General features: G+C 44.3%; 1 protein-coding gene across 6 annotated transcripts in view; it reads left to right on the top strand.

The window, feature by feature from the left end:
* The window catches only part of ASAP2 (ArfGAP with SH3 domain, ankyrin repeat and PH domain 2), a 505514-nt gene that overhangs the window by 484256 nt on the left and 8927 nt on the right, over nt 1-12331 (top strand). For 4 of the 6 annotated variants that reach the window (XM_080999021.1, XM_080999019.1, XM_080999020.1 and 1 more), the window contains 7 exons: nt 159-348; nt 2220-2305; nt 2492-2607; nt 4032-4099; nt 4463-4576; nt 6457-6709; nt 10850-11011. In XM_080999021.1, coding sequence (XP_080855147.1) covers nt 159-348; nt 2220-2305; nt 2492-2607; nt 4032-4099; nt 4463-4576; nt 6457-6709; nt 10850-11011 — 989 coding nt within the window. The remainder of the gene's footprint in view (nt 1-158; nt 349-2219; nt 2306-2491; nt 2608-4031; nt 4100-4462; nt 4577-6456; nt 6710-10849; nt 11012-12331) is intronic. The other 2 variants (XM_080999023.1, XM_080999024.1) reach the window with 1 other exon arrangement.

The following is a 12331-nucleotide window of genomic DNA, read 5'->3' on the forward strand; positions in this document are numbered from 1 at the left end:
CCTTTACTGTGATATGCAAACAAGGCCATTCAAAGTGAAACCCAAGCCATTCCCATCAGACTTCTTTTGTAATTTGAAGAATTGCAGCCTGTGTAATATTGTTTGTGAAGCGAGTCTCATTTCGAGTTTGCATAAAATAAAATCACACCTCATTTCAGGAATGCAAGAAAAGATTATATTAATGCCAAATATATTGAAAGAAAATATGCAAGGAAGAAACACTCGGACAACGTGGCTAAACTGCAGAGCCTCTGTGAAGCGGTCAGAACCAGAGACATTTTTGGATTGGTTCAAGTGTATGCTGAGAATGTGGATCTCACAGAGAAAATTCCACTCGCAAATGGGCATGTAAGTGTAGAATTTCTTCTGTTCCCGGCATGTTAACATGTTATGTGCTGTTTTTGTGGAAATGAGATCGTAACTCAGTCGCTCACTTGAAATGTTAAAAGGATGACTGTTTGCAAAAGAAGTCAGAAAAACTGCATCTATCAAAATGGCTCATCCATCTGTTATCAAACTGCATTATTAAGCATAGAAAATGTAAAACATAAATGTGAAAGTATTTTGTACCTTCCACTGGATATGGGATATCCAAACAAAGGGGGATGGATCCAGACATAGAGTGAAATCCGACATCCCATGAGCAGATTTCGGTTTACATAAGGGGTCTTCGCCTCCTCCCCACTGCGCACCCCTCCCCCTCCCAACTGATCTGGAGGGCTTCCCAATACTCCAGAACAGATTTTCAGGGCATGTAGAGAGGAAGAGAAGAATGTGAAATCCCATTGCGCAAGAGAAATCCATTCTGCTTGTGCACAGACCGCATTGGAGCACTGATGGCCATGCTTAAAGTAGACCTGTTGAAATCAATGGGCCATGCATTAATCATGATCTGTTCAAAACACGGCTAAGTTTGGATCCATCTCAGGTCTATTGTTTTGAAAATGCAGTTTTATGGGATGAGTGTAACTTCTGCATCTCTGTTTCTCAAATTTTTTGAACTTGGGCCTCCTGCTAAACCTGCTTTTATCTTCCACTCTCCACCCTCTTTCTTCTTCCTTCTCTTTGGCAAGCGAGCACACAGAATATTCACACACAGCTACTGCTATGTGGCTGAGTTTCCACGTGCTATTGATCCATCCTTGATAGTACAATTACAAATTCTGTTTAGCCATTATTAATGAAGCATGGCTTAACATCCTACTAGCCTAGTACCAGTCGAAAATTAAATAACCATTATTAGCCAAGTGCTAAATCCCCAGAGTGGTTTAATCCTTAGAAGTACTATGATAGTTGCTTCTATACATTTTAATACTGTTCAATTAGTTCTGTAAAACTAATGAGTTGACTGATAAATTAGCATAAAATAATTCAGCTCGCTGTTTTTCTAATTAACTTACTTGCTGGACCCTATATGCCTTCTTTGCCAATAAAGAACAGCACCATCCCAACTCTTAAGCTTTGAGCTTTCTGTGTTATTTGTATCAAGGGATAGCCAGATCCCACCAGTTCTCTGTGCTTTGACATGTCTGCCCTGTCCATCTTCTTGTTTAGCACAAAGCACTCAAACAGTCCCCTCTGAGTTTGGAGGCTTGTAGCATTGGTTTATAAATACCTATATTGTACGTCAGAGCTTTCCAAACTGTGTGTTGCAATGCATTAGTGTGTCGGCTGCAGTGTGTAGGTGTGTTGCACGAACACATACACCCCGTGCTCCTCCCAGGGCTGGAAAGGGGTTAGCTTAACCTCCAGTTTGCTAGTAAGACTGAATTACTGTGCCACGATATGATGCATGTCTAAAAAGTGTGTCACCAACATGAAAAGTTTGGGAAGCTTTGCTGTACATGTTATCTTCTCTAAATGTCCTATGCATGTACATTTTCCTATATGTTCCTTTGGTTTCTTGAGATGAGTTTATTTCAAGAGTGGCTGGGGCAACCCAGACAGATGAGCAGGGGTATAAATATTATTGTTATGGTCATTATAATATTTCTACCATTTCCCCGTTTAGATGACCTGGAACAATTAACATTATCATCACTTAGGGATGAATTATCTTAAATCAAAGCCATATTTTGATAGTGATGACCAAAGCCAGCTATAGTAAAGTTTTTAAAATTTTTGTTTAGCATAATGTAACAAAGAATAGGGAGGTATCTCCCCAGAAAAACCACCCCTTCCTTGCTTGCTATTGGTCAAAACACACCATATGATTTCAGGAACAAGACGAAACTGCCCTTCATCTCGCTGTGAGATCTGTTGATCGGACCTCACTCCACATAGTTGACTTCTTGGTGCAAAACAGGTGAGCGATTCTAACGTTATTTAAACACTTTTCATTTTCATATTTGAATTCAGAAAGGCAAGGTTTTAGTTTGAAAGCGAAAACAAGCCTGCTGTAATATTTGTTGATAGCATGAAAGCAAGTTTTTTGAGAGTTAGACTACTCTGTGCGTATGAACTAAACTTTTACCCTTTTGCTTCTGCATAGTGGCAACCTGGACAAGCAGACAGGCAAAGGTAGCACTGCTCTTCATTATTGTTGCTTGACAGATAATGTTGAGTGCCTCAAGCTGCTCCTGAGAGGGAAGGCCTCCATCGAAATAGGTAAAAGGGTAAAGAGTGACTCCTCTATTCTTTAAATCAATCCCGCAACCCTGCCACACACAGACAATTGGTGATAGGGGCACATGGACGCTTGCAGTGACTTTGGCCAGTTTCTTTACATGTTTAACGTAGAGCTCTTTAGGAGGCAATACAGTGGTACCTTGGTTCTCAAATGGCTTAGTTGTCGAACAAATCAGCTCCCCAACGCTGCAAACACGGAAGTAAGTGTTCCAGTTTGCGAACGTTTTTTCATAGAATCATAGAGTTGGAAGAGACCACAAGGGCCATCGAGTCCAACCCCCTGCCAAGCAGGAAACACCATCAGAGCACTCCTGACATATGGTTGTCAAGCCTCTGCTTAAAGACCTCAAAAGAAGGAAACTCCACCACACTCCTTGGTTTTGGAAGCTGAACGTCCGACGCGGTTTCCGCTTGAGTGCAGGAAGCTCCTGCAACCGATCAGAAGCCACACCTTTGTTTTTGAACGGTTTCGGGTGTCAAATGGACTCCTGGAACGGCTTAAGTTTGAGAGCCAAGGTACCACTGTACTTGAAATGAAGATTACTGAGACCGTGTGTAAATTTGTATGTTAAGTCAAATGTTTGCTTACTATGTTACCACTGCTTTTATGGAGTTTTCATAGTGCCTGCAAGGCACCGTTCTTTGTTATTTATGTACATACTTGATTTAATTCGTGTCCCACTCTATTCCATAAGCTCGCACCAGCTTATGGGAATGTTTTCTAAATGTTTATAACAAATACAACAACAACAACAACAACAACAACAATCTTTATTATGGTCCAGAGACCCAGCAAATCGTTACAAAGCAACCTCCAGGTTACAGCCTACCTCCAGGTTAAACAAGCATTTTGTTCAGAATATAGGGATCATTGGTTCTTGCAACCACCAATAAAAACTTTGCCACTGCTAATGTTCTAGCATTTGTCTGGTCTTCCAATAGGAACCTGACATAGTGAGCCTCTGATTTTCCCGGGAAAGGTACCAGCAAGGGTAGTATCAGTTCAGCCCTGGCTTGCTCATATTTTGCACAGTGCAACAAAATAGGTTTTATGGAATCCATGTCTTGAGCACACAAGCAAAGTCTGTCCTGGTAGGGAGCTCCTCTCAACCTGCCATAACAAATACTGTATTAACCCAATGGCACAGAATCCAACTGGGTAATATGATGGAATATTTACTATGAGCAAAATGTTTCCACTAAACTGAGGCAGCACATTTTATACTATTGGGGAGTTAAGCATTTTTCTGTCTCCTGTTGGAACGAGCGGTTCCTAAAAATGCACACTCTGCCCCCCCCCAACTCCCAAGTTCTGCCTTCAGATTCAGAAGTCACATTCATTTTTAGCAACATAAGATTGCAGACAAGAAAGAATGTGACGTTTTCTTCCCATTGCTTTTTAGCCAATGAAGCTGGAGAGACGCCACTCGATATAGCTAAACGCTTAAAACACACGCGCTGTGAAGAGCTGGTAAGATTTATTTGTTTCTTCTGTGTGTTCTCCGAAGCTGAACTGTTTCTGGATTATTTAGAAGCTTGCCATGAGGTTTCTGTGGTAGTCAAGAATGGTGGAAAACTTGTAAATAAATATTTGTTTTAGTTGACCTCTCAAGATACCTGAAAACAACAGACATGTGCCTTGCATCCATTGAGTGCTTAAATTGTTGCTTTTTCTAAAGAAAGAAAGAAACGAATCAAGATTTCACATAATGTGAAAGAAAGGGAATTTACGTCATTAATTAATTAAATTTATATACTGCCCTTCATCCAAAGGACACAGGGCAGTTTATAGTAGCTGACTGTGCTGAATGGTGTCTCATTCTTGGTACCTTAGCTCACCCAAGCTCTGGCTGGAAGACTTAATTCTCATGTTCATGTAGAATACGAGTGGCGATTACTTCATGAAGACCTGGATGAAAGTGATGATGATGTGGATGGAAATTTACAGGTATGCATTTAGAAGATCAGAAACCCAACTTTAAAAAAAAATGGAAATGTTCCTGCCTGGAACAAAAGTAATATTATCATCACTGTGTTCTTTGTAAAAAAATATTACTGATAATTTTAATGGTGCTGTACTCTTCTTGCACTGGCTTGAAGTCAGCTTAACTTAAGGCAATATATAAACGAAACTCATTTACCATTGTGTTCCTGATGAAGATAGAATTGAATGATGGATGTAAGGGCTGCTTAGAAGGAAGAGATTATAGAACAAATAGGGACATGGGAAGCCACCTTACCTGGTCAGACCATTGGTCCATCTAGTTCAGTATGGTCTACAGTGATTGGCTGCATCTCTCCAGGTTTGTCAGGCAGGGGATGTTCCCATCCCCACCTGTACATGCTGCAACTTGTACCTGGGAACATAACAGAAGGTTCCCCTTTTAAGTAGGAAGTGGTATTTGTATTGCAAAACCCTGTGCCTGCCTTTCAAGGTTTTCGCTCAGCCATTTTGTTCAACCTCAACTCTGCTGCTCTCCAACTCAGTGGTGAAGGTGGGAATTAGGAAGCATTTTGCTGCTCACTCACTATTAATAGGCTTTCAGGCCCCAGGGACTCTTGAAAAGAAGATTAAGGGCTATTAATGACACAACTAATGTCTTTTCTGTGCTTGATGACATGGCTGAGTGTGGCCACTGCATGTGTGTTCATTTGCCTTTGAGCTGGGCTAGAATCGTCTTCGTAGGGAAGAAAAATGGAGGTCAGCTCCTCTGATCTTTTTATCGGGAAATGTTAGAAAGTCACCAGCCATTTGCCTTGATTTAGTCAGAAGTTAATAGGGACACATGTCTCTCTGAAATAAACCTTCAACAACAAAACCAGGTAGAGAGTTAACAAAGTTCTTACCAAAGTCAGCAAAAATGGCAAGTGATTAATTTAAAACATGTCCCTTTCCTCCAGAGAGAGAGAGATGGTTTTGCTTTTATTAATCATTGGGAGGTGGTTGGTTTTTTTAAAATGAATGTTTTCTTCGATTCTAGTTTTAAATGTATATCCAATGGAAATTTTGAACAGTGACATCTTGTTGTTAGAAATGCCTGTTAATTTAAGCACAGTGAGTACACACGGCCTTAACAGTATGGGCCTATGTGTTTTTACTCAGTAACACTGGATTTAATGGGCCACCTGTGATCTTCCAGAAGTTGATGGACTACAACTCCCATCATCCTTGACCAATGGCTGTGCTTGCTGGGCCTGATGGGAACTGGATTCCCACAACTGTAGACGCCACAAGCTAACCACCTGCGCCCGAGTGTTACTTATTTTTACTCTGTTTCATTGTATATCCTATTGGGACGTGGGTGGTGCTGTGGGTTAAACCACAGAGCCTAGGACTTGCCGATCAGAAGGTCGGCGGTTCGAATCCCTGCGACGGGGTGAGCTCCTGTTGTTCGGTCCCTGCTCCTGCCAACCTAGCAGTTCGAAAGCAAGTCAAAGTGCAAGTAGATAAATAGGTACCGCTCCGTCGTGAAGGTAAACAGCTTTTCCATGCACTGCTCTGGTTCACCACAAATGGCTTAGTCATGCTGGCCACATGACCCGGAAGCTGTACGCCGGCTCCCTCGGCCAATAAAGCGAGATGAGCGCCGCAACCCCAGAGTCATCTGCGACTGGACCTAATGGTCAGGGGTCCCTTTACCTTTACCTATTGTATATCCTGCCCTTCCTCCTGAACTAGCCCAGGGCAACTGTAAGTGTGCTTAGGATTTCAGCCTCAGTTAAAGCAAAACGGATATTAGCTCCCTAGTGTGTGTTGCATTTTTTTATATCCCGTCTTGAAACACTTGCCCACTTGATTCTCTCTTGTATTCTTCCTTCCTTTTTAAGCAACCAAGCCCTAACCGAAGAGAGGACAGGCCTGTGAGCTTCTATCAGCTAGGATCGAGCCAGCTTCAGCCTAACGTGGCATCCTTGGCTAGAGATGCTGCCAATATAGCCAAGGACAAGCAAAGAGGGTTTATGCCGAGCCTCTTGCAGAACGAGACCTATGGAGCCATACTCAGTAGCAGCCCACCTCCTTCGCAGCCTGCAGCACCAGTCACAAGTGCACCTCCTTTGCCTCCCAGGAATATTGGGAAAGGTAACTAACATTTTGCAGGAGGTGGAGTTCAACAGTTTTCTTTCTTTCTCTCTCGGAGATTTTAGCTTGACGGTTGTTTTCTCCAGGTAGGTATATTGAAACTATAAATTGCTTCGTGATGGGAGGGCGGAGGGTCCCTTCTCCTCTTCCTCCTTTTCTTTCAAATTGGGATGAATCTGCACTTTCTATTTTGGACACTCACAGTGCAGAAGTGGGAGGACAAGAAAGGAAAAGAATCACATAATCAAATGACTGGTTCTCGAGAACACAATGTCTCAGGGTGCAATCCTGTGCTGAAGTTACACCAGCTGAGTAGCAGCTTTAGCAGAAAGTCCCACTGTGCCAGATATGCTGCTACTGCGATAAAAGATGCTGGTGGAGTACCTCGGATATACTGGCAGAATGACTGGAATGAGGCCGAGTTGTGGGCAGCACATTTGCAACGATACCCTCGATTGCTTCGATCCACGCCAGGGCCCCTGTCAAAAGCACAGCCTTGCACCAATAGGAGCTGCCCTTCTTGACTTCAAATTAAAATGGAGGTGGGGGTAAAAATAGCTGCCCCTTTGCAGACGACTGGCTCACTCATGCTGCTATGACAGAGCATCGTTTCTGTGCCGTAGACTATGGTCCAGTCACAGCACACCGCCGCCAGTTTATAAACGGGGCTGCCATCACTGAGCTGATTGATGGGTCACGTGGAACTGGGCCCCTTTAGAACTCTGGTGAGCAGACGCAGAGCACCAGGGCACTTTGTGGGCAACGCAAGTGCTCGGCAGAAGACTGCTTGCCCTCTTGACACTCGTGGGAATTTGAGCCCGTTGTTAACACTTCTCCACCTAGAACCCTTGCAAGTACCTCATTCCAGGCACAAACACCCAGCACTGAACTCCACTCCCAACAGTTAGGGGGTACCTAGGCAGTGCACCCCACAGGCCTGCTGGGAAACTCCTGGCACAGCTGTCCTATTGGTGCTGGGGAGAAGGTCAGGTGGGTTGCCCCACAGGAGTGGGTAGACACCAGAACGGCAAGTTTGCTCAGGCTAGATGACTTTCGGATGTCCCTCCCAGTTCTACAACTCTTTTGGCCCGTTTGTTGCTCCTCTGATTGGCTCATGGTGTGCTGAGGATGGAACCATTTATCATTTCTTAGTGTGGAGTTATACCCTGGATTGAAACCAGGGACTTTCAGCATGTAAAACCTGAGCTGTTGCACCCAACTAGGGCTTGTCCCTGGTGATTTCCCTGTGATGTGTCTGTTTCCCATTTCCTGCAGCAGCTAAGTAGTCAGGGAACTGTTGTGTGGTGGTTGCAGGGTGGGTTTCCTGCTTCCCAACTAGTCCTGGTGACTTCTGCTGCCAGTGTGTGTCTGCGGCTGCCCTAGTGGCATGCCCTGGTTCCCCGCTTGGCTGGGGAGATTTTCCCTGGGTGGGCCTTGAACCCTTGTCCCAAGAGGAATGTATATGCTCCATAGACTCCCAACTGTCTGCTTCCCCCTTTGTGTACTTTTCTCCAAAATCGTGGCTGTGAGGGGTGCTTAAGGGGATTCATCCAGTGCTGTGCCATGTGTGGATGTGTTTTGCTGGTGCAATGGGACCTCCATGTCCACCACACCACCCCATCCCAGATCAGGTCCAGGTTCCCCCAACCCTCCTGTGATGATTGTGAGGGTGGAGGGGAAAGGAGAGAAAGCAGTAACTCTTGTTGTGCTCATGAAAGTTGATTGCACCAGTGGAGCTGCAGTGTTGGATAATGCCCTCTGTCTTAAGGGTTGCTTGGGCACTAGCTATAGCAGTGTTATTGCTAGCTGTGCCTCTGGAATTTATGGGCTGGGGCATTGCCTTGCGTGTTTTGTGCAATTTGGGGCACAGGGGCGTGTCCTGATCATCATATGTTCATTGGCTCTCTTCGTGTGGGTGTCAGCAGCGGCATAGTCTCATGAATGATTGCTACTAGGGCAATCATTCCCAATCCAGCGAGAACATGCATTGCATAGGGCAGCCATTTTGTCAGTGTAATGGCAGTGGCATATCTCCGTTCCTGTCCCATTGTCAGTATAGGATTGCTGTGCCTATCTAGAGATGAAGATAGGAGTCCTATAAGAAACACTGCCAGAGCTGAATTTCCTTTCACAGATGACAGCTGTGATTGAAATTGGTGTCTAAAAACACACAGGTGTGTAGACACGCTTTAAATCCATGATTAGTATACACATCGGTAAATTCCCCCCCACTCCTTCGCCTGTTGGTCTTGGCATCATAGGTCCTGCAAGAGAGGGCACTTACGGTTCATGGTTATTGGGGACAAAAATATGTATTAAATATTCCTTTGTTCAGGATGAATGGCTTAAAAAGATGAAGTCACACAGCACGTGTCACAAACAGATTATTGTTTTTATTCTCCTGAAGCCCTATTGAAGCATTCAGGATTACATGACTGACTGAGTTGCGAGAGTGGAGCCAGGTACATTTGCCATGTGTGCATTCCTCACCCACCAGCCTGCCCCTAAAGTCGTCCACACACATAGCATGTATGCTATGGGGCAGCTGAATGGGCCCTAAATGTTCAGGGTGACGGCCTGCACATGTTTGTCAGGCAGCTCCACTGTAGACATGCCCCCAATTTGTGGGCAGCTTGGGGGGCTCTGTTGTGGGATGAAGCAGCCAGGAGGGGGTGAGGTGACCCCACTGTCTCCCTTCACACAGTTAACAGTGGTGTGGTCGGTTGTACCCAAATAAGGCCCTGGTGGCTTTCATAAATAATGTGCTGTCTGGCTAAACGCTTCCTTTCAGCAAATGTGGGTGCAGGCCTTGCTTCTTCATTAACTAACAAAAACTTTGCAATCTTCTTTCCTATTACAATTGCTTTTAAAAAAACCAAAAATCTGCCACTGTTCACCTGCAAACTACGATTTACTACTGTTCAAAGAGATTTATGTCTTGCCATATGCTTTATTGTGGGACGCAGGTGGTGCTGTGGAATAAACCACTGAGCCTCTTGGGCTTGCCGGTCAGAAGTCAGCGGTTCGAATCCCTGCGACGGGGTGAGCTCCCGTTGCTCGATACCTGCTCCTGCCAACCTAGCAGTTCGAAAGCAAGTCAAAGTGCAAGTAGATAAATAGGTACCACTCCGGTGGGAAGGTAAACGGCGTTTCTGTGTGCTGCTCTGGTTCGCGAGAAGCGGCTTAGTCATGCTGGCCACATGACCCGGAAGCTGTACGCCAGCTCCCTCAGCCAATAAAGCAAGATGAGCGCCGCAACCTCAGAGTCATCCACGACTGGACCTAATGGTCAGGGGTCCCTTTACCTTTATATGCTTTATTAAGATTCCACACACACACACACACACACACACACACACACACACATTGTTAAACCTTCTGTAGATAAAGACCTCCTGGACAGAAATAGCAGTGACCGTCTCTGCCCATTTTGCTTCCCCTGCCAACATGCCCCTTGCCTGAACTGCTGTGTGGCATACCTGGAAAGCCGCTTGCTACTGCAGGCAAAAGAGAAGGGCAGATGACAGGAAGTGGGAGCTAACAGGTAGAATAGCCACCACAGCCTTATTTTGCCCCACTGCATCAGGAGATTATTAGCCCATTGTCTGGGATAAGAGGAGACAAGCCTGTTTCTTACCACCAGCCTATTTTACCAACTCCCGCTGCTGAATTTTGGAAGCACCACATCTCCTATTTTGTGCAAAGTGATGTCCACAACAACATCCACACCTAATTAGTTTCTCCTTCCCAATTGTACTATTTTTTTTTAGTAAAATCTTAATAGGCTTAGCCTTGTATGGCAGGAGCCAAGCAGCTGCAATGGGGGGGGGGGCGCTTTATGCATCAATTGATGTGCGCCCCATTGAAAAGTATTGTTCTGAGATGATGCAAAAGCCTTCTGTCTGATGATTGGTCCATTTCAGCTCATTCACTCGTGCTTATCCTGTGATAGCCTAGTCACCAAGTGATGAAACACTCAGGTGTGAACAAGTCCTTAGAAATGACCCAGTCCTTGTGCAGAAGTACGTGTGCCTCTGGCTCACAGCCAGTCAGTCCACTTAAGAAAAAGGTGCTGTTTTCTCATCGCTTCTCAGCCAGCAGTGATTATGATAATGACACAGTGTTTTCCTTTCTTTTTAGTTCAGTCTTCATTTCTTGGCAGTGCTGTTCAGACAACTCCTTCATCAAACACACTGTGGAAGACAAATTCTTTAGGAATGGAAAGCATAAGCAGGCAAAGGTCTTCATCCGATCCACCAACTGTCCATCCCCCTGTTCCGCCATTGCGTGTAACATCTACAAGTATGTTTGCCCTTTTCCACTGCTTCCTTTGTTTTTGCTGCATCTAATCACGGTTGGCCTCAACTTCCCATTCCACAACTCATGTTTCTTCCTCACTGGTGGATGTAGTTTTGAGCCTGCTGCTTTTCCATCTGGCTTCTTCAACATGCTGTTTGTTAAGACTTCCTGCGACACACTGTTGAGGAATGGATATTTCAGATTAGTTTTGCAAGGAATTCAGGTTGTTCCCTGAACTTTTAGGAAGTTTCTTTAAAAAGATGAAAAGATTGTGGTTTTAATGTTCCTTGTGTTGGCTATTTGCAGTATGGTAGCGCTGCAGAGAGCTTGCTGGGGAGACCATGCATTAAAAAGGGACTCAAAAATAACTTAAAGAAGGTTTTAATAAGAAAAACAAAAACTCCATTTACACTAAATGTATCAACAACAAACCAGACCCAACCACCAACCCATCCCCCAGGGTAATGGGAGAGCTAGGTGCTGCTCCTTATATACTACACCCAATTGTCAACACAGCTTAATCAGTGCAACTCAGCAGCACCTGCTATGTTTCACAGCTGTAAAGCTGGGTCTCGTTATCTTGCTCTGGCCCTTGCTCTGGCCCCTTAAAGCCATACACATCGAGTGGAACAATGATGAACCTTTACATTTAAAGAAACCATTCAACACCTTGTTCCTCTATTAATGGTTACTTCTGAAGGCATATTACAGATGCACGACTAAAAGTGTGACTTAAAATTACCTACTCATGTTAAACCACCTCTCATGAAGATTAGCCTCACTGCCAGGACAAGTACCTCATAGCAGGTAGGCTACTGTTGGCTCCAGTTTTAATCTATGAGTTAGCCAGAGCCTCCCACTGCATTGTTTATGTTCAGACATAATTATAAACTCTGGTTTATCATTAAGCCAGTGAGCCTCAAACTTCTGCACTCTCCCATCTTGTGGGAGAAGAAAAGTAGAAGCTTTTGCTTCGGTTTTTGACTAACCACAGTTTGACAGTCTGAGCCCAGACAAACTGTGGTTAGGTCTTAACTGTGGTTTAATGAATCAAACCAACTTCATAAGTTTGCTCATTTAATTAAACCATAGTTAAAACTAACCCAGTTTGTCCAGGCTCTCACAATGCAATATAGCATGTGTCCAGGCAGAAATAAGTCCTGTTCAGTTCAGTGTGGGGCTTACTCCCAGAAACGTGTATAGGATTGCAGCTTCCTTGTGTCTTGAGCCTTAGTTTTTGAAGGACTGGCTTACATTTTAGAAATTACAAAGTTAGGTAGCAATAGTATTGTTTGTAGGAATCGTATCAAACATTCCAGCATT

Source organism: Podarcis pityusensis (assembly GCF_964106645.2).
Source record: "Podarcis pityusensis genome assembly, chromosome: 3".
Taxonomy (NCBI): domain Eukaryota; kingdom Metazoa; phylum Chordata; class Lepidosauria; order Squamata; family Lacertidae; genus Podarcis; species Podarcis pityusensis.